The sequence below is a fragment of the Geotrypetes seraphini genome, chromosome 2 (assembly GCF_902459505.1).
Source record: "Geotrypetes seraphini chromosome 2, aGeoSer1.1, whole genome shotgun sequence".
NCBI classification, from domain to species: domain Eukaryota; kingdom Metazoa; phylum Chordata; class Amphibia; order Gymnophiona; family Dermophiidae; genus Geotrypetes; species Geotrypetes seraphini.
The window spans coordinates 360995089-361020944 of NC_047085.1; the positions used below are offsets into that span (position 1 = coordinate 360995089).

Sequence of the window (25856 nt, forward strand, 5' to 3'; positions counted from 1 at the left end):
TGCAGGCCTTCGGGGGGGACAGGCCTTCAAGGGGGACAGGCAGGCCTTCGGGGGGTGACAGGCTGTCGGGGGGGTGCAGGCCTTTGGGGGGGGGGACAGGCCTTCCAGGGAGGGCACAGGCCTTCAAGGGGGGGGACAGGCAGGCAGGCCTTCAAGGGGGGGGACAGGCCTTCGGGGGGTGCAGGCCTTCGGGAGGGGACAGGCCTTCAAGGGGGACAGGCAGGCCTTCGGGGGGGGGGGTGACAGGCTGTCGGGGGGGTGCAGGCCTTTGGGGGGGGACAGGCCTTCCAGGGAGGGCACAGGCCTTCAAGGGGGGGACAGGCCTTCAAGTGGGGGACAGGCAAGCAGGCCTTCAAGGGGGGGTGTAGGCCTTCGGGGGGGTTCAGGCCTTCGGGGGGGGTGCAGGCCTTCGAGGGGGGGACAGGCCTTCAGGGGGGGCAGGCCTTCAAGGGGAGCAGGCAGGCAGGCCTTCAAGGGGGGGACAGGCCTTCAGGGGTGGGATGCAGACTTTTAAGGTGGGGACAGGCCTTCAGGGGAGGGGGGCCCTGGTGTAGAAGTACATGGAGGGAAGGGGGAGGGGTTCAAAGAGATGTGCATATGCCGGACTTTGGGTGGGAAGAAATAATGGGTCTGAAAATAGAGGAGAGAGAGAGAGATGATGGACATGGGTTTTAGGGAGGGAAGGAACAGAAAGGGAGAGAAGTTGGACACAAAGGATGGTGTGGAGGGGGGGGTAGAGATACTGGTTAGGAGGGTAGTTGGGAAAATAAAGGGAGAGATGGTGGACCCTGGGGTGATGGGGAAGGAGGGAGAGCTGCTGGATGAAAGGGTAGTTAAGAAAAGGTGGATCTGTGGAGGGAGACAAAAAAAGGAAAGATGCCAGACATCCGGGGGAGGGAAGGGAAACGGAAGGGGAGGACAGAGATGGCAGATGGTTGGTTAGCACAGAGAAAGAAGAAAGAAGGAGACCCTGGCAAGCAAGTTATCAGAAGACAACCAGAGCCTTGGACCAACAAGATTTGAAAAATAACCAGACAACAAAAAGGTAGAAAAACTAATTTTATTTTCTGTTTTGTGATTACAATATGCAGATTTGAAATGTGTATCCTGCCAGAGCTGGTGTTAGACCACAAACGTGAGCTAGGATTTAACAGAGAGAGGAAAAGTCCTTTTGTTTCTTTATTTTATTTACACCACAGCGCCAGTGTGGTTAGGAGAAGCCAAAGGGGGGGTGAAAAAGCTATAAAATAAACCCACCAGGATGTTTGAAAAAAAAAAACAACACCCAATTGGGCAAGAAAATTGAATCGATAAACCAATTCAATAGGCTGAATCGAATTAAAATTTTTTTTCCTGAATCTGGCAGCTATAGTTTGCGCTACTGTCTTAGACTTTAGGACCTGGGATTGGGAAGAGATGGCATCCTCAGTACTTTATAAAGCAAGTGAAATGAGGATTTGGTCAGATTTTTGAAGGGTCTGCACTCTGCAGAAGAAAAATATTGTATAGGCCGGGGACATGAGACAGCAGGAAATGGGAACTTTTCTTCCTTCTATTTTTGTGAATGGAAAGGCTGAGGATGTCAGAGAGTTCAGTTAAAATATGTGCTTTATAAGAAAATATAATAATGTGTTTTATAAAGTTTATAGCATTGCTGGCCTACCCGGTGAGGTGTTCCTAGTGGTGGTGGCGGCAGCGAGTCAATGTGTTGAGAGAAAGAGGTGATCTGGGAAATTCTGCTGAGCAAACTCCGGGCCCATTTCCACCCCCCAGTTAGTCCACTCCACTCAACTGGTTCACACACTGAGTGGGTCTTTGGGTGTTGTTCCTGGGTAGTTGTTTTGGGATCTCTTCCAGTGGTTTGTCAGTATCTCCTTCTGGTCCAAGGAAGGAAACTTTGTTAACCTTAGCACTGACCTACAAAATATGTTTATAACAGCGCTGCTTGTGTGGCATTAGTCTATGTAGTGATCGAAAGAAAAAAACAGACCTTTGCACATTTTTGCACTATATGATGGGTGTATGAGGAGATTCACATTTCCTGCACAGCTAAGTCCGTGTGAAGTTACCTTGTGCTGTATTTGACATCTAGCAAAGTCTCTGTTTGGAAGGAAAGATCTCAGCTTAAAAATGAAGTGGCCAGAAGTTATGGTAAAAGCAGATAGCGTAGCTGGTTTTAAGAAAGGTTTGGAAAAGTCCATAGTCTGTTATTAAGACATGGGGGAAACATCTGCTTACCCTGGATCGGTAGCATGGAATGTTGCTACTCTTTGGGTTTTGACCAGGTACTAGTGACCTGGATTGGCTTCCATGAGAATGGGTTACTGGGCATGATGGACCATTGGTCTTACCCAGTTAGGCTATTCTTATTGTTATGTTCTCATCTGTAGGGGCCTTTGTTTTCACTTCTTATTTTAATGTATTTTTTTTCTGAGAACTTATCAGTGTTTTTTATAATGGGAACAAAAATGGAAGAGAATTAATGTGTATGGAATGGGGGGTAACTAATTTCTTCAGCTAAATAATTCAATCCACCTCAATCAGACATAGGAGAACTCACGCACCATTCACACACCCTCCAACCAAAAACGTCAAAAGAAAAAAACAGTTCGACAACCTCCTAGCCATTCGAGCTGCAACACTTGACCCCCAACTCTACAACGTATTGACCTCGACCACAAACTACAAAACCTTCAAAAAAGAAATAAAAACCTTTCTATTCAAAAACACATAAAACCGAACTAACACAATCAGAACTGTCCCAAGCATCACCTGTAACTACTCCATATGTACTTCTGATGTCATGACAATTCAGACATAATTTATGTTATGTTATGGTATGTTTGGAATAATGGTTACATATATGAGGTTCAATAAAAGAAAATTTTCACTGCCTGTTTCTATTATGACCATTTATTCAGTTTCATGGTTATTACAAAAAAATATTTTTTTACATGGGGGGGTGTCAAAAAATGATGGGCCCCGGGTGCCACATACCCTAGGTACGCCACTGATATCCTGTTACTTCATTTCATAAGACATTTGTTTCTACAAATCTAGATATTTGTAGAAACAAATGTCTTATGAAATGAAGTAACAAGAAATTCACAAGAACTATTCTGTATATAAGAAACACACTGTATATAAGAAACTCAGCCAAAATACTTAAACAGTAAGGACCCCTAGGATAAAGCAACTACAACATCCAAAAAAGTGGATAAAGCAACTACAACATCCAAAAAAGTGGATCCCTACTGTTTAAGTATTTTGGCTGAATTTCTTATGAAATGAAGTGCCATCAAAATATACACTTTATGCAGTATATTACCGTGTTTCCCCCAAAATAAGCCCTAGCATGATTTTTGGGGTAGGTCTTAATATAAGCCCTACCCCAAAAATAAGCCCTAGTTTGATCGACCCTCAAAGCCCCTCCCAAATGTCCCCGACACTTCCTGACTCCATCCCTGGATTTGCCAGCAGCAGTGCTTCCCCCCCCATGCAGCCGAACCCCTCCAACCCTCCCACCACGAGACCAATATACTTCCCTCCAAATAGCAGCATCGGCAGTACTCTAAACAGGCTGCTTCATGCTCTTCTCCCACCGGGTACTTCCCTCTGCCGCTTCACTGATGATGTAATCAGCGATGTGGCACAGGGAAGGCTCCAGTGGGAGAAGGCCACGAAGCAGCCTATTTAGAGTAATGCTGACTAGTGCTGCCCGATTCACAACTCAAATCGATTCACCGATTCGAATCAGGTGAATCGATTTGATTCGATTCAATTTGGAAAAAAATCAGCGTCCCGATTCAATGGCCGACCCTTCCCCCGTGCCTTCCCAAAACAAGAGCTGCAGTGCTGCCTCATGCTGGCCATCCGCTACTGCTCCTGCTTGAGGGGGGAGGGTCGGTCAGAAAGGCCTCCCCCAGCTTCCCCGCTCTTGCCTCCCCCAGCTTCCCCGCTCTTACCTCCTTAACACTAATAGGGCAGTTTGCAGGCTCGCTGGTGTTATAGCGATCCCTGCAGCTGCCCGTGGTCCCCAGCAGCACGTTCTTTCTGCTATGTCCTGCCCCTGCTCTGACGTCAGGGGCAGGATCACAGCAGAGAGAACGTGCCGCTGAGGACCACGGGCAGCTGCAGGGATCGCTATAACACCAGCGAACCTGCAAGCTGCCCTATTAGCATTAAGGAGGTAAGAGAGGGGAAGGTGCAGGCTTGCAGGGGGAGCAGCGTTCATTCCCGGCGGGGGAGGAGAAAATGTGCTTTCGCGGCAGGGGGAGCAGGCATTCATTTGCGTCGAGGGGAGCAGGCCTTTGTGGCGGGGAGGAGGAGAAAATGTGCCTTTGTGGCGGGGGGAGCAGGCCTTGTGGAGGGAGCAGGTCTTCGCATGGGGAGGAAGAGAGAAAGTGCCTTCCTGGGGGGAGAAGGCCTTCGAGGGGGGAACAGACCTTCAGGGCAGGGAGGCAGGCCTGTGCAGAGAGAGGAGGAGGAAGGAGTAAGAGAGGGGAGGGGAGATGCCAGACATGGGGTGAAGTGAAGGGAAGAGAGAGACCAAAAAGAGTGGGAGGAAAGCAGAGGAGAGGTGCTGGACTAATGGAGAGAGGGAGAGAGAAATGCAAGACCACAAGGGGAAGGGTACAAGAGGGACAGATACTGCTCCAAAGTAGGTGTGCAAGGTGCAGGATGGCAGGAGCGATAGTAGGAGAAAGCCTTTACCTGGGGAAGGGGATACAGGAGGTAAGGAAGAGAGAAAGAAGAAACTGGATAAAGGGAGAGATAAGATGCTGGGCATTGAGGGAGCATAGGAACAGGGACACAGATGAGAGATGCTGGATGAAAGGGTAGATGAGAAAAGGAGAGATGGTGGATCTGTGGATGGTGGGGTCCATCACTGCAGCTGCAGGGGGATGGAAAAGAAAAAAAGGAAAGATGCCAGACCTCCGGGGAGGAAAGAGATGGAAAATGGATGGTTAGCATGGAGAAAGAACAAAGAAGGAGAGCCTGATCAGAAGACAATCAGACCAACATGGGACCAACAAGATTTGAAAAATGACCAGACAACAAAAGGTAGGAAAAATAATTTTATTTTCTGTTTTGTGATTACAATATGTCAGACTTGAAATGTGTATCCTTCCAGAGGTGGTGTTGGACCACAAACGTGAGCTAGGATTTAAATAGAGAGAGGAAAAGTATTTTTTGTTTGTTTATTTTGTTTACACCACAAGACCAGTGTGGGTAGGAGAGGACAAAGAGGGTGAAGAGGCTATAAAATAAACCCACCAGGATATTTGGAAAAAAACCACCCAATTGGGCAGGAAAATCGAATCGAAAAATTGATTCAGTAGGCTGAATTGAATCAAATCAAATCAAAAATTTTTATACAAGTGAAGTTGAGCTGTAGCCCTCGCCAATAATTTAGTTAGTTTGGGATTCTAGTCACTTTTCTTGACACGATTAATGCATTGAATTTTGCCTACACTGTTTATACTCTGGAAAATTTTTTTTTTGAAAAAGAGTTGATTCTGTATGAATGAAAATTATTTATTTATATGTATACGGAGTTTTTTTATAAACCCGTGATGATGTGAATAGGTTTGGGCACTTGTGTAGGCCCAGCCTGTCACAATTGAGGTTTATTTTTCTCCGTTGTATTATTATTTTCATACAGTTGTGTTGTGTCAGCAATTTGTGTATATGTGGCGTGAATGACTCCCTGCTACTAAACATTCTCTACAATACGTTTCTGATATATATTTTTTGATTAGGTTTGATAGGCACAGAGAATTTAAGCCTGGTTTTTGGCGGGAATTTAAACTGTCTTTGTTCTCCAACTGCTTTTTCAGCAACGTAGCAGCTCGTATTACATAGGCTCTCCCCACACACTGCATGTGTCCACGCCCTAGGACAAAGAAAGAAAGCACCCATATACACCCAGCATCTTGCAGCAGTTGCAGTAGCTAAAGAGAAGACGTGCCTGAATTTTCCTTCAGCACACTTGAACTGGTTCTGGTATCACCATTAACAGACAGGAAACCAGCAGCATGAACTTCTAAAGCCATTATTCAGTTTTACTGAGACTTTCACAGACTCTAATTTATATTTTCCGACACTCTGGACTCATAAGCTTTTGCACAAATAATAGACTTTACTTTAAGCCACTTTAATTTAAGTTACTTCATTTGAATTATGCTTCTGAACTTTAATGATGCTTTTCCATAATCCAATAGGCTCATTATGACATCCTGTTAGCTATTGTAATGTCTTTATCATTGTCCTCATGCATTGTTCTCTGAAAAGACTTTTTGTTTATCCTGTATTCTAAAGTTTACTTTATTTTGCTGTATTCTATGTACTGTGACACCTGAAGCAGGTGGCAGTGCTTCTCATGTACTTTATTTGCTGACATCACTAGCGTTTTAATGGTTTTATCTTATTTTGAGAAATGAGTTCTTGCATCACACACAGAAAAATAAAAATGATATCTTATGTGCACTCATTGCTTGCATCACCTGTACATGAGTGAAATTCACATGTTATGCATATATTTGGGTTTCTTAGGGTTTCCACTTTGTATTATTTTACATCTTACTGCATTTAATTCTAGGTTACTATGCCAGACACTTCTAGGTATAGGGACAACTCCTAAGTTTGATAATATTGGGGTTCTCTTATTTTAGGGAAATCTAGGGATTTAGATATGTCTAATATATATCTAAGGTTCTATTTTTTCTCTTAGCTATACTTTCTTTGCATCTTTCTGACCTTTATACCTCAAAAAGTACTAGAGTTTCACTGATACCTCTATCAATGACAGAATGGATGCAAGTTTAGTCTCTGTTCTGCTCTTCTGGGCCTTGCCCTATGGCTATGGTACCTTGACGGTAGAACAGACACTGGTTATATACCTGCCCACTTGAATGGTAAGTATTCTGTATGGTTTTGCTTAGCCAGCACCTTTACATAAATTACTTGAAGAAGGGTTTTATCTAGGACACTGGATGGGGTTTGCTTGCTTTCTCACCTGAGAAATCAAGCATACCTTGGGTAAGAGATTTTCTAGGCATCTGTAGAGTGTATGTTTTTCTGACCCTTTGTGCAGTTAATCCTGTCTAATTGGCATTAGGAGAATATACTTGCACAAACTCATTTTAATCCATAAGATAGGCAGTGCCCAAAGTAATACCCTGAGAGCCAGAGGTAAGACCATGAGTGCCCTAGGTGTGAATATCACGCTAGTAAACTTACATGATATTCAAGAAGGGCTTGAGTAGTGGCGCTGGCTGGCTGGTAGGGGGTGCTATAATGTTGTAATGGAATGGATAGTGTGCAAGACATGTTTGTGGAGTATGTTATAGATTTTTTTCTACATATGAGATGCCTCCTTTTCATGTGATTTTGGGTAAATCTAGTTAGATGCATATGTGATAGTTAATGCCACGCCCAATAGAAACTTATGAAAAGTTGGTGCACAAATATAAACAAATTGAAAATGGATTGCGCTAAAGGCCAGAAAAATAACATTAGAGAATATCAGAAAAATGCTAGGGGTTACCAGGAGGGCTGGATTAAGCCAGATCGTAGGGGAAATCAGGTAATACATAACACACTTATAGAGGTATTAATCTGACTCCATTTTGCCATTTTTCTTTGTCTAAAATACTGAAGGTTTCCCGCTTGAAAAAAGGCCTGGGTTTCTAGTGCTCTTTGTGTGGACTGCCATACCCAGGGGAATAGGAGAAACCTCATGGCCTGAGTAAAAACAGATGGCCCTGGCAAGAAAGCCTAAAGTGCTTAAAATATGCTCTAACAAAGTATTGAATAAATGTGTTGCGGTGGCATGTGTGTGAAGGGGCCACGAATGTGTGAGAGAATGTGTTTGATTATGTGTATGAATGTATGTTTAAACATGAGAATTAGTTTTGAAAATTGTATTTATATATATTTTAAATCTGAAGAAATCCTGAAAGACAACATCTGCAGTTTGACCTATCTGACCTTTAAGCTAGCCTACCATAGAAACTTGTGAAGGGTGGGCTCCTTTAGCCCACATAGCAATTTCCAGTTGGGGGAGGTTATATATCAGGGGGGGGGGTTCCCTTTTAGTGTCTGTCAAATCCCAGACTGTCAGTTTTCTCCAAAGCACCTGACAGAGAGTTGATTTTGGATTCAAACTTTTCCTCTAATGTGTTATGCATTCAAAAATTGCTGTGTATGATTTGTAAAACTTTTCTTGAGCCTCGTAACTATGTTAAAAGGAATTTTCTTTGTTCATACCTAAGGACAGCCTCTCTCTTGGTTGATTGGTTGAAAGGTGTGATGTCATACTAGGCACTGCAAAAGTATATGTGAACCTGGTAGCAGGGGTTTCCCTGAGACCATGTATTGCTTCAGGAGAGGTGCAATTTTCATGCCTGACTGGTCTCTTTGCCCAAATTACCTTTTGAAAGTTGATCATGTTAAAGCTAATAAAAAATAACTGATTGGGAAAGTTTGGGCATTATTCCCGGGCAACTAAGGGCAGGGTTTGGTAAGTTACCCTGTTCAGTGAGGAGTTCCATCTCCTTTATCATTTTGATCACTCTTCTTTGAACCTTTTCTAATTATGCTATATTCTTTTTGAGATAAAGTGACTAGCATTGAATGAAATACTCAAGGTGAGGTCACAACATAGAGGGACACAGAGGCAATATAGCAGTTTTGGTCTTATTTACCATCCATTTCCTAATAAATCATAGCCTCATGTTTGCTTTTTTGGCTGCCACTGCACATTGGGCAGAAGATTTCAGCATATCATGACACCTAAATCTTATTCTTGGGTGCTGACTCCTAAGGTGGACCCTAGCATCAGGTAACTGATTTGGATTATTCTTCCTAACATGCATCACTTTGCATTTGTCCACATTAAATTTCATCTGCCATTTGGATGCCCAGGCTTCCAATTTCCTAAGGTCTTCCTGAAATTTTGCACAGTCCACATGTGTTTTAAGAACTTTGAAAAGTTTTGTGTCATCTGCAAATATAATTGCCTCACTTGTCACTCCTTTGTATCCCTATTTCTTCTCTTTTGTCCAGCATCTCTCCTCTGTGTCCCTGTCCCTATGCTCTCTCCATGTCCAGCATCTCCTGTCTGTATCCCTGCCCTTTCCTATGTCCAGCTTCTCCCTCTCTTCCCTTCCTCTTGCACCCTCATCCCTGTCCAGCTCCTCTCTTTCTTCCTGATAGTCCAACATCGCTTCCCTTTTCTCACCCTGGCCAGTATCTTTTTTTTCTCTTCCCTCCACCCTCCAATCTAGCATTCCTCTCCCTCTGTTTCAGGTTTCTCTCTCTCCTCTGCTTTCCCTTCAGATCCAGAATGTCTCCCCCTTTCTTCTCTCCCAGGTCCAGCATCTCTTTCCCTCTCTCCCCTATCTTGTAAATCCAGTATCTTTCCTCCTCCTCTTTGATCCAGGTTCATCTCTCCCTCCTTCCCTCTCAGTTCCAGCATCTCCCCAATTCCCACCCCCACCCCACCCCCAATCAGGCCCAGTATCTCTTTAACTTGTCTCCCTCCCCTGCACAAGCTTAAAATTTTTCTACACTCCAATCATCCCTACCCAGAGTTCTAAAAATGTACAGCAAGTCTCTAGCAGAGACAGTGATTGAAACAAGTGGCATCTTCTCAGTCCCACCTAACTTTCAGTAGGTGGGATGCAGCAAATGAATGGCCCTGACAGGTCTGGGCAGAGGGTACTTGTTTCAATTGCTGGAGACATACAGCATGTTTTAAGGACTACAGGGGGAGGTGGTAAATAAAGAGAAGATGCTGAACTTGAGAAGGCGGAGGGATAGGAAGGCTCACTACTACAGGCAGCCCTGGGCATTTTGCCAGGCTCACTCAATGGCAGCCGCACCCTGATGTTTGTTTTTGGGGAGGAGGGAAAAAACTAGCAAATATCTTCCAAAGACAGAAAGTTGGCAGCTCTATAAGCTCTAGTATTCTTCTGACAACAAACCATGAGTCCTTGGTACTGCTTAGCAGAGTGAACAACAAAAGGAAATCCAACACAATCTGCAGTGAGGTAAAACAGCACAAGGAAAGCAAAGAAAAAAAATATATAAGCCTGTATAAATCGGAGGTAATTGCTGACCAGAGGTCTCTGTTTTTGCTTCATAGCAAGTTCATACAGAGACCTCTGGTCAGCAATTACTTCTGATTAATACAGGCTCATGTTTTTTTGTTTGCGGTTTTATCAGATACCTTGTCTACCTGGGACACCTGATGAAGGCGTGTTAACCGAAACATGGACCGTGTCGGGTCCCTTGGTTTGTTAAAAGGTGGTAACATTAACCGCACTCAATAATTGATATAACAAACATAGCCTTCATCTTGTACGCTTGTCTGCAGTTTTTTTTTCTTTTTCTTTTTACTGCGTAGCAGAATTCCAGTAAACCTCACAACAATAGGGCTAAATTTACTGAAAGCCACTATCACATTACTGCATTCTAACATGATTAATGTGCATTATTTACCACAAGTCCAATCTTATGCAACATTACTACTAACATACATGAAAGGTACTTATGCACACTGACATATAGTAGGACATGTTAGTAAATAAAAGAAAAAGGAACATTCACTGTTAATAACCATAAACTTACCCAAGAAAAGCCAACACACCCAATAGCGGAAGAGAGCATGTCAGCCAGAAATGATGGGTAAGAGCTTCCTGTAGGGAAGTAGGCAAAAAAATATGGACTATGCCAATGGGTCACCTACAAATATGGAGAAAATATGAAGTTTCAAGTTTCAAGTTTATTAATTGATTTGTTCAATCGCTTAATCTGATTTCTAAGCGATGTACAATAAAATATGCATACATAAGGAGACAAAAACATTACATACACTTAATTAATTATAATATAAACAAAAGGAAAGAGGGGATGAAATCCATTTTTATAGTAAAGAAAGGACATACATGGTAAATACAAAAGGAAACTGGGAAGAGAAAAAAAGAAATAAAAAATAAAATAACACTTTATAATAAAATTTAATTAAGTAGCAAATGCATCTTTAAATAAAAAGGTTTTTAATTCGCTTTTAAATTTCCCAAATACCTTCTCCTCCCGTAAAAACATGGGAAGCGCATTCCAAATCTGGGGAGCTGTACATGAAAAGATAAATTGTCTTCTTGTACTAATAATTTTTAGTGAAGGAATTGATAAAAGGTTCCGTTCACTAGATCGTAAGGTTCTTTTAACTGAATATGGGATAAGCAACCTAAATAAAAATGCTGGAGTCTTATTTTCTAATGTTTTAAAAATAATTGTACATAATTTATGCGTAATTCTATGAATGACTGGGAGCCAATGAGCCTTTTTAAGGAGTGGTGTCACATGATCAAATTTTTTAGATTTTGTTATTAATTTAATAGAAGCATTTTGAATAATTTGTAATCGTTTAATTTCTTGTAAAGCAATTCCTGTAAATAATGAATTGCAATAATCGATTTTAGACATCACCAGAGAGTGGATAAGAATATTAAGTGCTTTGGGACAGAGAAATTTAGAAATAGATCGAATTTTCCGCAACCTATAGAAGGTAGTTTTAACAATACTACTAATGTGATCATGATAATTAAGTTTATTATCAAAAATTACTCCTAAAATTTTAGTATTTTTAACAGATTGAAGAGGAATATTTTGAATCAAAATAGGAGTAACTAAAGAAAAACTTTCCTTCCAAGGAAAAAGCATGATATTTGTTTTTTTGATATTGAGGGCCAATCTGTTTTTGTCCAGCCAATGATGAATTTGTTAGAGTTTTTCATTAATTGTCAAAATTTCATTTATGTTGTTATTGTTTAGGGGGTGCAATAACTGTATATCATCAGCATAGGCAAAAACATGAAATCCTATAGATTGACATAGTGTCAGTAGGGGTGCCAAAAATATATTAAAAAGTAAAGGTGAAAGTATAGACCCTTGTGGAACCCCATGTGATATTTGTGAGGGTAGAGAAGAAGAATCATTAAAAATTACATTACAGAATGTAATTACAAGAATTACAGAATGTAATTACAAGAATCATTAAAAAAGAAGAAGAAAAAAAAAAAAAGAAAGTCATTCGGACATTCAACAATCTGCCAAAGCAGAAGACACCAGGAAAACATGTGGAAAGCAATTGAATCAATGATTTGCAGCAGGGGCATAACCAACAGCCCATTTATGAGGGGATTCTTGGGGTGGCCACCTATTCCCTCTCTGCTCTCATAGCCCCCACTGTTAAAAAGTTTACCTTTGTTGGCAAGGATGCCTAAGCCCTGTCAGTTGAAGAACTCTACAGCCCAAACCTCCTCAGGTGTAAAAAGGTCAGTAGTGTGCTGCTGGCACTTTTTGCACATGCTCAGTTCATGCATACAAAGGGGGAAATTCTGTATAGGACACCGGTCTCAGCAGCCACCCATGAAGCGTCTGAGAATCGCAGACTGGTGTCCTGTACAGAATTGTGACTGCTCTAACAGACTGCCGACTAACCCCACCTAATTGCCCCAATTCTTTAACTGGTACCCATGTCACAGGTGCCGGTTAGAGAATTGCATAGCCATCACCTGATCACGGCAAGGGATTTTCCCTAAACGTTGAAAGTAGAAGCAGGGAAAATGTCCATTCTCAAAAAAAAGTCCAAAATGAGGGGTTTTTTGAGAATGGCCTACCTCTACGTTCAGCAGTTTAAACGACCATACCAGCACTACGTCTACACTTGCAACACATTATCAAACAAAAAAAAGCTTAAGTCCCAAACACCCAGAACCAGACCTTTTAGGCGAAGGAGGGGCCATTCCTTCGCCTAAAAGCTGGATTCTGTAACCGGTGTCTGTCTGTCAGAATCCACCCCCCACCCCCCCAACAACGATCGCGAAAGGAGAGATGGCTCATCTCACTGCCGCAATAACGATCCTGGGAAGTGCAACATTTCACTATCATGGCAGGAGAGATATCCAATCTCTCCTGCCACAATTCACCCACCACCCCAATCAGATTGGGCAGGAGGGAGCCCAACCCCTCCTGCCCAAAGACCCCCCACCCCCACCCCTGCCATAATCCAGGCAGGAGGGAGCTCAACCCCTCCTGCCCAAAGAACCCCCACCCACCCCTGACATGATCCGGGTAGGAGGGAGCCCAACCCCTCCTGCCTGAAGACCCCCCACCCCCTACCCCGACTAAGATACGTGCAGGAGGGATCCCATGACAACCATGACCTGCCCATAACAACTCCCCCACGACCTCCCCCATACCCATGATCATCCACCCAAGCCCCCCCCACCAACCCCGCGACCCCCACCCTCCCCTGTACCTGGAAAAAGTAGGATGGACGGATGGGTCCCAAACCCGTCCGTTAAGCAGGCCCGGCATCGCCTGAATGGCAGACCTTAGGGTCTGATTGGGCTAGGCGCCTAAGGCCCCACCCACAGGAGGGGCCTTAGGCGCCTGGGCCAACTGGAATTGGCCCAGTTGCCTTAGGTCCCTCCTGTGGGCAGGGCCTTAGGCACATGGGTTGGGTTGGCCAATCTCTCCTGCCACGATCGTTGCGGTGGTGGGTAGGCAGGTTGCCGGGACCGCTGAGCTGATCGTGACAGCCGCCATCAGCTCAGGGGCCCCTTTTTCAACACTTATACCTGTTTTGACTTGGTCTAAGTCAAAACGTATAAATGCCGACTAGGCAACCTGTCTAAACTTTTGGTTATACCTGCTGTACGACTATGTCTAGGTCGGCCCACTTCCAGCCCTTTCCCCTCCTCTAAAAATGCCTCTTTTTGCTCTATGCGTTTAGAGGTAGGGGTAAGGCCTAAGCTGGTTTTAGATACGTCTAAAACCAGCTTTGGTTATGGGTACTTGGATGATCAGGCTTTTTGATCATCCAAGTATCCATTTAGACCACTTTTTAGACATTTTTTAGTATTTATATATCACTTATAGCCTAAAATAAAAAAATAATAATAAATATCATTTTCATCACACATAGGTTCATCCCAGGCCTACACTTTTTCCAATTTTACCTAGTTTAAATCAAAGTCTACATTATTTACAGTTGGCTTGAATTTGCCAGTTTTATTTGATTAGAAATGGCACAAATGTTAAACATTGCCCTGTAATAAGTTGTCTCGAACACTGTTGCAATGTACCGGGGCTACATGGGAAGCTCTCTCTCGTGATATGAATCAAATTCTTACTCTTCCTAATTTTTCAAAAGAGAGCATTCTGTAACTGGCACATATGCAACGTGTTTTATTTCTGGTTAGTCTTTGTTAAGTTACAACATGAAATGACATGAGAAATGTCAATGATAATATGTCATTGCAAACAGCTGCTCATTAAGCTGCTTAAAACCCAATTACAAATCAGGCAGCTTGGAGGGACATATAGGCTATGGGGGAAATTCACCCCAAGGGCACACACCAGGAGCTTATTCTATAAAGGAACATTGGCACCTAGATTTTGTTATAGAATACAGTAGACTCTCAGTTAACAGGCACCCATGGGGATTGGTAGATGCTGGATAAATGTAGTTTCTGGTTGCTTGAGAGTTACTATTAAAAATGGCCTAACTAATACTATACCCCCATACTATGCCATACCATAAACTGTTCCAGACAAACTACAAGACATGTGGTAGGCAAAGCGTGGGTGTACTCAGGTGTGGCATGCTAAGTTTACAAAAATTTCCACCAGAAATTGATTTTATTTTATTTGAAATATTACAGTATTTCTTTTATTTTTTGTCTGGTTGCTTGAGTTCCAGTCAACAGAGAGTCTGCAGTATTACCATAACCCTGTATTAATGTGCCTAACATCAAAGTGCTCATTCTTAAACCAGCCATAGAGTTTCCATAAGTATGAGTACCTAAGCGCAGCGGGAGCACACTTGACGTACAGTATTCTGAAGTTACACACCTAAGTTGGAGCCCCACCTAGGTCCCACCCTACTCTGCCTCTATGTATACCTCCCTCGCAAGTATGCACTATGGAATTTAAGTGAGTATTTGCAGATTAGCACTTAAGATAGAATTTTTGCATTTGCACGTGTCTGTGCACATGCACATATCCTAAACATGTAACTTACATGTAACTTGCATATAAACATGGGAACCTAGGTTATAGAATTGCCTTTTATACATACATGCACCAGTTTTGGACACTGCTATTTGTAAGTTGTAGACAGAAATGTTAATATTCAACTTGTATACATATAAGGTATACATATGATGGGGATTTCTATGTATACCACTAGATTCAGTGGAACTTGCTAAATGTATAGTTCCATTGAAAACTAGGCTCTAGACAGTGGTTCCCAATCCTGGTCATGGAGGCACTCCAGCCAGTCAGGTTTTCAAGTTATCCACAATGAATATTCAAGAGAGATATTTGCCTGCACTGCATTGCAATTAATTCTGGATATCATGATAACCTGACTGGCTAGGATGCCTCCAGAACCAGATTTGGGAACCACTGCTCTAGATGTATTTTGTGGCTTTCTTACCCCAGGCATAATAACCCTCTCGATGTCTTCCATAACATCTTCAAATTTCTCTGGTTTCGCTGGTGCAGAGTCAGGGATGAGAGGTCGCAGGTATCCTGGCTCCACTTCCGGGAGCACCGGTCTTTCCTCAATTCTGTCCAGGTAATCTGCAATGTAGTCCACCATCTCTTTTCCCATCTTTCGGAACTCTGTTGAATTCATGGCAACCAAGATTCAAGGAGCAATCACCAAGCAAATTTCTAAAATCTTAAAGGAAAATAAGAAGCCTCTATTAGCAACTATATTAAAATTGCCATATACTGGGTTTGATGTACAGTATAATACAGGGGGTAACTTTACTCAAATAAGGCAATAGGACACTGCAAGCAATTACACCTCTCCAAGTCTGAAAATTAAGTATCTTCTCTTTTATTTGCAGAAATGGTAGCTGGAAAGGGCTCTGCATTATGATATATAAATACCTCAAGACTAGATAAAAAGAGTGACTAAGTAGAAAATCTGAAGCTCATATAAAAAAGCCGCTCAGGCTAAGGAAGAGTGCCCCTTTTCTCAATATTTTTTTAAAAAAGAAAACATCAAAAATTTCATGAAATAGAGAAAATAAAACCTCAGTAGAAAATTTTTAACCACAGCAACAATGCTTCAAGATTAAAATGATTTAATCATAGGTCACAATAAAACTCCACTTAGAAATAAAAGGGAAAATAGCAGAGGTGTGCTAGAACCGGCTAACACCAGCTCATGAGAACCTTTTATTAGGTTTTTAAGAATTTTGGGAGCCAGTTATTAAAGTAGGCCCCCTGTGGCTATTTTAACAACTGGCTTCCAAAATTTGGGCTCAGGCACTTTCTCCATCATGTCTTGGGCATCTCTCCCCACCACCCCATTGAGTGCAGCACCTCGCTCCCTCTCTGTCCTCTCCCCACCCTGCAATCTGGTATCTCTCTTCTTGACGCAATTTATTTATTTATTTTTTAGTTCAATCTTTATTCAATTTTAACATCTTACAGAGAAATTCAATGCATAAGTATTATAAACATATGTAAACATACCCTAGGAAATTCCATCACTCATACTGCTTAACGATAACATTCTGCTATGTGTTTTCTTTTTTGCTTTTATGAAAAAGTTATCAAAGGGAGAGAGAGGGGGGAGAAACAAATGATTAAATGACTTGGATCGTTGGAGCGGGCACTGAAATAGCTGTGCGCTATAGGAGGCTCTATTATCCTTTACCAGTTACAAGTCTGATGTTTCTCCTTTCCTTGTGCAATGCATGTGTTTTTAATGATTACTGGTGCCAATTCTTGATAGAGTTTTTGTTTTTCTAGATTGATATATATGGCAAAAAGTAAAAATAAATTTCAAAAATTTTTCTGAATATTCCACATAGAGATGTTGAAATTGGAGTGGGCAGAGGATCTCTGTATATAATCAAATACTTCAATTGATCATAAGGAAACCTAAAGTTTACTCTTGGGTTATGGGTTTTTATGGATTTGATAGAGGCATCCTATTACTACGGGGTCCTTTTATCAAGCCGCACTAGCGGGGTTAGCACATCGGACATTTAATCACGCGCTAACCCCCGCAGCCAGCTAAAAAACTAATGCCTGCTCAATGCAGGCATTAGCGGCTAGCATGGCAGGTGGTTTAACGTGCGTTAAACCCCTACTGCAGCTTGATAAAAGGAACCTATATGTATTTATTAAATGCAAGTTATATTCCTGATATATATTATTTTATGGGGAAATATTACTATACATTAGTTAAAACTTAAGTAATTTAATATCTTTGGTACAGTTATGTTATTCCACTGTCAACATTACAGCTAACATGGTACAAGTTTTGAAAGATAATATTAATTTTATATAACACTAAAATAGAGCACTTGTGCGGGGGGGATTGGTGGATTATGGGTCATCTGAAGGTAACCAAGTTCACCATGTGCTTTGTTAAGGGATGGGTTTGGGGAGAGTTAGGGGAGGGGCACCGGGGGGGGGGGGAGATACTGGATACGCATAAAGGATCTAATTTTAAATGTGACAGGTATCAGGTTATGTAAATTTTTACTTTTGATTCATTTTGAAGTACAATTAATATGGCTATAAAACTGTTTTCATTAAATACCAATGGTCTCAATCATCCTATTAAAAAGAAAAAGATACTCGCTTTTCTGAAAAAACAGCAGGCAGATATATATTTCTTACAAGAAACACATTTATCTGAAATAGAATCTGCTAAACTGGAAGTTTGGCTGGGTTAAGCATTGCTTTTTTGCTCCAGTGGTAAGGAAAAAAGCTGGTGTGGCAATTCTGATAAAAGGATACTGGCTGTTTTTGACAACATTCCTGCGGATCCAATGGGTAGATGGCTCTATATAAACATGATTACCAGAGAAGATACCCTGACACTTCGTAATCTTTATGTGCCAAACTAATCAGGCTGAATTTTTTAATAAGATGGAACAAATGATTATATCACAAAATTTGGCCAATTTAATTATTGCTGGTGATTTCAATGCTGTCATTGACCCTTATAGAGATTTAAAAAAAAAAAAACAACAGGTAGATATTTGAAATCTATGGGATTAGATCACTTTATGAAGGTTTGTGGACTAAGGGATATTTGGTGGATATTTCATCCTAGTGGCGAGAATATACATTCTGTTTTCAGGTGCTTAAATCATTCTCATCAGGTCTTAGAGGCTAGCATTGACCCTTTTATAATTACTAACCATGCAGATATTTGGATTGAATTATAATTTGATAAGGAACCCTCACAAATCCCAGTTTGGAGATTTAATAATAAGCTGCTTGCGGATTCAAAATTTCTTGGAGAAATGCAATTAAGAATTCCTGAGTTCTTCCAAATTAATTAATCTGACCAGATATCTTATGAAGTCCTTTGGGATGCTTTTAAGGCAACTTTAAGAGGTCAGATTATTGCCTATTCTGCTCATGTACATAAATTAATGAGGCTTGAACTTACTAAATTAGAAGATGTTATTTGTATGCACTGGAACTCAGTAACCTTAAATGAGCTGGCGTCTGCTAAATACAAATATAATGTTATCAGCAGTACAATTGCCAAAAAAGAACTGTTTTTTCAGCAAGCAGTTTATTCTGGGAAATCTAAAAAAGCGAGAAGAGTTCTTGCAAATTGCACAAGGCTCTGATCCCATCTTCTGGTACTTACACCCATGGGGTAGAAGAATTACTGCTGTACGTTCTCCTTGATATTGCATCAGCATCAATGTTTACTTTTCCTGGGCAGTATTTCAAACTGAAATTATATGTAGTTAGTGACCAGTAATATTGAACTTGGCAATAGCACTATGTAAGTGGATTGTTGTCATTGCATACTGTGAATTTGGCACTATAGATAGATAAAACTAAATTCATCCTCCTAGAAAACAACAAAATACCAACCATAACCAACATTGAAATCAACGTAATCAGCTACCCCATACAAGCCACCCTAAAATTACTAGGAATAACAATCGACAGATGCTGCACCATACAACCGCAAATCAATAAAACAATACAAAAATCATTCTGTCATGAGAAACTTAAGACAAGTTCAGAAATTCTTTGAGAAAACACAATTCCAGCTCGTAGTTCAGTCCCTAATACTAGGCCTACTTGACTACTGTAACATCCTCTATCTCCCCTGCCCTACAACTATAACAAGACAACTACAAACTATCCAAAATACAGTACTAAGACTCATCTACTCATTGAAGAAACATGACCACATTACAGAAGCATATCTCAAATCGCATTGGCTTCCAATCCCAGCAAGAATACAATTTAAATTCTACTGTCTACTATTTAAGACTTTATACGGAGACAGTCCAAATTACCTGAATAATCGCCTCATCCACAACACCTCAACCAGACATAGGAAAACTCACACCCCATTCTCATACCCCCCAATTAAGGAGGTCAAACGGAAAAAACTATATGATGGCCTCCTAGCCACTCAAGCAGCCAAACTAAACAACCAAATTGCCAATCTACTGATGGCATCCCTAGACTACAAAACGTTTAGAAAAGAAATAAAGACCATACTCTTCAAGAAATCCCTGAAAAAAGAAATAACACCGCAAGTTTCAAACACCACCTCTCACTAAAGCCAACTACCCCAAACAAATAACCATACTCATTTCTTACTCTCTTTGAAAATGACCAAATTTTTTTTTTTTTTTGGTAAGTTCTTGTTATAATACTTCCTTGATAATTCTTTTGTAATCCGCCTTGAACTGCAAGGTAATGGTGGAATAGAAATCCCTAATGTAATGTAATCTTAAGGCTAAAAAACAAAGAGAAAAGATTATGGCTATCAAAGATGAGTGGAGCAATGTATACACGCAACAACTAGATACCTTGTCTCAAATCTTAATATATTATTCAAAAATTGTACTCTTCTGATACAGGTTATAGAGAGACACTTAACACAGGAAACTTTTGCACACTATTCTAGGTCCTAAAATTCCAGATCATATAAAAGATTCTCTTGATGTTCCTATATCAGTTCCTGAATTACAAAAAGCATTGAAGTCTTTAAAGATGGGGTCTGATCCGAGTAATGGGTATACTGTGGAGTTTGTCAAATCTTTTCAAACAATTTTATTCCCACATCTTTTCCAAGTATATCAAACCCAATTAGCTAAGGGACAGATGTCAGGTACTATGGCGGAGACAATGACGATTGTGCTCCCAAAATCAAAGATCATATGTTGGTTGTCAATTACAGGCCAATTTCATTAATCAACGTGGATAATAAGATATTAGCTAAACTCTTGGCATTGAGATTAACAAAGGCCCTCCCTTATATCATTGGAATGCATCAAACGGACTTCGTCACTCACAGATATTCCTCTAATAACACTAGGTTAGCCCTTCACATACTTACCCTGGCAAAAACCTTAGAAATCCCAGCCTTCTCGGTATAGAGTAGAGTGGTCCTTCATGTGTCAAATATATATTCAGGAATAATTAATTGCCCCAAGTGCACTAAACTGCAAACAGATATGAACTAATGTGCACACAGGTGATTATAACACACTTTCTAACACTTCTCAATGCTCAGAGAACCATTTTTAGCTTATGAGACCGCTGGGTAAGCAAAATTGTTTAGCCCACTACTGATACAGCTCAATTCTCAATCATTGCACTGGTCCCTGTAGTATCTATCTATCCATAAGTATAATACTCTCTTACTTTTTTTGATCTTTTAAAAATACTTTTTGTCTTTTTAAATGCTCAACTTCAAAACAGACTTAGCTTTTAATGCATGGATTCAATAGGTTCTGACGCGTTTCACCTTGCTGCCTCAGAGAACCCGCATCAACACGAACTTAATTCTGCCCCACCATGTCTGTTTTTACTTCAACCGCTCTTGCTAAAAAATTTTGCTTACCCAGCGGTCTCATAAGCTAAAAACGGTTCTCTGAGCACTGAGAAGTGTTAGAAAGTGTGTGTTATAATCACCTTCATGTGTCAAACCTTGAGTTGGTTCGGGATTGGTTCTAGTTTTATTCAGATGATTAAAACCCTTTACAGTCTCCCATCTGTTAGGCTTTATATTAATAATACATTTACGGAAAAGTTTCACCTTGAAAGAGGGGTACGACAAGTTTGCCCTCTATCTTCACTACTTTTTTTATAGTTCTAGAACCTTTATTGTTGGCAATTCATCAAGCAGAGGAGATGCAGGGAATCCCATATGCGAATCGGAGTTATAAGATTTCGGCATATGCTGACGACACCTCCCGTTATTCCACTCTTTTGGAACTCCTCAAACCCCACCAGATCCTCCCAAAAACTGAAACTATCATTCGCCTCTACAAAAGGTATATCCTGCGCAGGAAAACTAGAAACATCCCTACTCTTTAGAACCACAGAACTCTGGAACAACCTCACATCCCCGCTCAGAAACTCAAGCTCCATCCAACTCTTCCGCAAACACCTGAAAACCTGGCTCTTTTCAAAAATCGAACACCTCCCGCTCTCTGGTACCCTTATCCCTCTCTATCTTCTTAGCTCCTTTCCTTTAACCCTTCATTGGAGTTCCTTTCTATCCTAACTCTGTAAACCGTGCCGAGCTCTACGCTTGCGGAGATGGCGCAGTATACAAACCTATCCCAATCTATCAATCCCAGCTTTACTGCAGTTGATCAAAAATTTTGGGAAGCTATCCAGTTACAAAATCAACTGGAGTAAGTCTGAAGTTCTCCCATTGAACATTTATTATGTTAAAGGCGTGATTGATCCATTTCCTTTCCTTTGGAAGGATGATGGAATAAAATACCTAGGAATTATAATTCAATGAACTTTGGAATTAATAATGCTTGTTAATGAAAACTGTTTAAAGGGAACAGTTAAGGAGATGTGTGAACGATGGAACCCACTACATCTTTCATGGTGGGGGAGAGTGCAAACGGTTAAAATGATGATAGCCTCGGTAATTTGTTATCAGATGAGCATGATTCCAATCTATTTTCAGACATCCTTTTATAAAAAAAAGTAATAGAATACTTACAAAATTTTTATAGTCAGGTAAAATACCTAGAATTGCCCTATCATCTTTACAAAAATCTCAGTCCATGAGTGGAATTAATTTTCCAGACTTTTATATATATCATCAAGCTTACATTTTAAGACAGGGAATATATTGGATTCTTCCAGAACTCATGGAGAACCTTCCAGATTGGCTCATTCTTGAAAATCAGCTTATGGCCCCACTCAGCTTAAAATATTTACTGAGCATTAAGCTCCCAAAAATTTATAAAGGTAATAAAAATTTTCACTCAACTTGGAAGACCCTAAGGGGCTCATAATAAAAAAAAAAAGTCTAAAAAGTAGCCTAAATGGGTACTTGGACAATCAAAAAGCCTGATCATCCAAATACTCATAACCAAAGCTGGTTTTAGATGTATCTAAAACCAGCTTAGGCCTTTCCCCTTCCTCTAAAAGCATAGAGCAAAAAGAGGCATTTTTAGAGGAGGGGAAAAGGCGGGAGGTGGGCTGACCTAGACATAGGCATCCAGAAGGTATAACCAAAACTTTAGGCAGGTTGCCTAGTCGGCACTTATACGTTTTGACTTAGACCAAGTCAAAACAGGTATAAGTGCCAAAAAAGGGCCCGCTGAGCTGATAGTGGCTGCCGCGATCAGCTCAGCGGCCCAGCAACCCACCCCACCCCCACCGCAACCATCGCGGCAGGAGAGATGGCTCATCTCCCTTGCCGCTATGGTGACCATCCCTCTACTCAAACTGCTGCGACCCATCTCTCCTGCTGCAGTTTGTGGCAATTTGGGTAGAGGGATGATCGCCATCGTGGCAGGAGAGATAGCCAATCTCTCCTGCTGCGATCCATCACCCCCCCCTCACTATAAGATTGGGCAGGAGGGAGCTCAACCTCTCCTGCCCCAATTCAGCCCCGCGATTGCCTGGGGCAGGAGGGAGGCCAAGTCCTCCTGCCCTGGAGACACCCCCCCTCCTGACAATGATCGGGGCAGGAGGGAGCCCAAGTCCTCCTGCCCCAGAGACCCCTGCCGACAACGATCAGGGCAGGAGGGATGCCAAGCCCTCCTGCCCCTGAGACCCCCCAACTCGATTGGGGCAGGAGGAAGGCCAAGACCTCCTGCCCCAGAACCACCCCTCCCCCCTCCTTTTGGATGGTTTTTTTTTTTTTAGAATGGACATTTTCCCTGCTTCTACTTTCAATGTTTAGGGCCTTAGGCCAAAAGGGGATTCAGACTTTTTTTTTATTATGCCCCTCCACGGTTCCTGGATGCTAAATTACTAATACCGGTGAATAAGACAAAGTGTCAATCACTTAGGTTAAACTCAAAAATTATAACAGCAAAATCAAAAATCTTCTGGAAAGAATGGATTAAGGTTTGGATAAGAACAGTAGAAGATGTATGTTACCAAGGTGAACTGGCATCTTTCTCCCATTTACAACGTTCATTTGGGTTAGCAAAAACACAATCATTCAAATGGTTACAGCTAAAACAAGTAATCCAAAAGGGATTTCCCCAATGGCAATCAGTAGTAGAACAGCATACCTTGCCATTTTTATGTTTCCAAGTAGATTTTCAAGGGCACCATGCCTCTACATGGTACAAAGTTATACGTCAATATTTACCTCAAAAACCCAAAACAGGATTACGTGACATTTGGAGCTTAGAGATAAATTATAATATCTCGGTAGCTCAATGGCCTCAACTTTGGAAGCGCAGAGTGCAGTGCACAGCCTCAGCTTCCATGATACAATCTTTGTATTTTTTATTATACAGAATTCCCTGGACCCCAGTGAAACTGCAAAAAATTGATAAAACACAGTCTAACAGGTGCTGGCATTGTCATTTGGAGGTGTGTACCTTAGAGCCGGGTTGGGCCCATGTGCCTAAGGCCCATGTCCATCCAACCAACAATTTTCAGATACGGGGAGGGGGTGGGGGGCCAATCGGGGGTTTGGGGGGGTGGTCATGGGGGGGTTGCATCGAGGGCAGGAGGGCCTGGGATCCCTCCTGCCCATATTTTATTGGAAGGTGGAGGGTAGGGGGTTTCAGCAGGGCAGGAGGGCTTGGGCTCCCTTCTGCCCTGATCGTGTCAGGCGGGTGGGTTTTCAGCGGGGCAGGAGGGCTTGGGCTCCCTGCCCAGATCGTGTCGCGGGGGTGATGCATCATGGCAGGAGAGATTGGCCATCTCCACTACCGCGATGCGATCACCCCTCTACCCAAACTGCCACAACCCGCGACAGGAGAGAGGCAGGGGAAACAGATGGCCTGGACGACGTTATAAAACTAATGTACAGTTGAGACAGATAAGTATCTCCCTTAATGTTTTCTTCCTCCTCTTTTCTTTCTTGTGTTGGCTAACGCTTGATAATAGTTCCAGATAAATAGCAACTATTGGGGGGTTTTTTAAGTCAAAGAAATTTTATTAGGATTTTATATACATACAAACAGAAAAGAAAAAAAATAATTAAAATTATTAAGTTACAAACAATAACCCCCATCTTCCCCCTTTTCCCTCACATAGCAAATAGGATAAAACCTTTGAAACAAGTTGTGACATAAATTTTGTCATATATAAGATATTTTGTAAGAGAAGACCATTTTGCAACATACCGTAAAGATAACTATTTTTCTTTGCTAAATACAACTCTGATCTATACGTGGAGCATAAAATTCTACCACAGCTAAATATGGAATCACAAGTCACCAAGATAAGAGTATATAAACAGGCTCTCCAGGTGAAGTACTGAATAAATAGAGTTTTAATTAAATCCCAGCTCAATCTGGCACTTCAATAGCTTAGACAAAGATTCAGGATGGATAAATACTCCATAAATCCTGGTCACCTCACACACTGCAATTATTTAGTAGTTGCATAAGAAAGTTATAATAATAATAATAGCAATAAATAAGCCAATGACAGTTTCTGTCACTTAACCAACCCATCCACCCGGCTCAGTACACATCCATCTTCTGATGTGCAGGCCCTTTAACTAAAAACAAAACAAAACACCAGTCTCAAAATCTTCAGGGAGCTCTCCAGAGCCTTCCTACTTGCTCCAGCCCACTTCTGCAGCTCTCCACTGTTCATGGCACCCAAAAATAAACTTTATATTTGGGCAGACCAAGCCCAGCCAGTTCTCACGCCAAATCACATACTGCGTAGCACAGGCACAGCTTGATGATGTCACCACCATGCACATGCGATGATGTCATCAGCATGCACCATGGCCACCTCAAGCCCCAGTAGCAATGAGCATTGCCACAGCGTGCTTCCCCGCTCCTCGGCTCATGCCCTAAGCAGCCTGCTCCCGGTGGCCCCCCGAACATCATGCTGACATTTCTCCCATGGTCCGACTGGCCTACTCCCTGCGCTCACCCGGACCTCCCAATCACTGGCCTGGGACAACTCCAGGATCGAAGCACCTCCCAGACCAGCTCCAACACATCCACTGACAGAGCACCACCCTTCAGGTATTTTCAAATCTTTTTTTAACCCCTGGTTACATTAGTATATTTTCAAAGAGGCCAGTTTATGAGCATAATTTCCAAATTTAGGAGCACAAATCCTTTTACCCAAATGAAGAAATAAGACGCATGGAGCTTTAAGTCATAAAAGAGATTTCAGGTCTGTGAAAATGACTGAGAAAAAACTTTGTTCCATTTGTACCAGTGTTGGTGCCTGTGCCATAAACCCCTGATAAACTGCACAAAATTTTCTCTAAGAAAAAGTAATCTGTTGTGAGTGACCTGGTGCTCCTGTGTACCCACAATACAGAATCAACCTGTCTCCTAGGAGAATTAGACTGG

General features: G+C 41.6%; 1 protein-coding gene across 3 annotated transcripts in view; it reads right to left on the reverse strand.

The window, feature by feature from the left end:
• Positions 1-25856, reverse strand: part of DDC (dopa decarboxylase) — a 192549-nt gene that overhangs the window by 127787 nt on the left and 38906 nt on the right. For 2 of the 3 annotated variants that reach the window (XM_033930503.1, XM_033930501.1), the window contains exons 2-3: positions 15515-15760; positions 10636-10749 (exon numbers count right to left, since the gene is read on the reverse strand). In XM_033930503.1, the coding sequence (XP_033786394.1) occupies positions 10636-10749; positions 15515-15715 (315 nt within the window). In that variant the 5' untranslated portion in view covers positions 15716-15760. The remainder of the gene's footprint in view (positions 1-10635; positions 10750-15514; positions 15761-25856) is intronic. The other variant, XM_033930502.1, reaches the window with a different exon arrangement.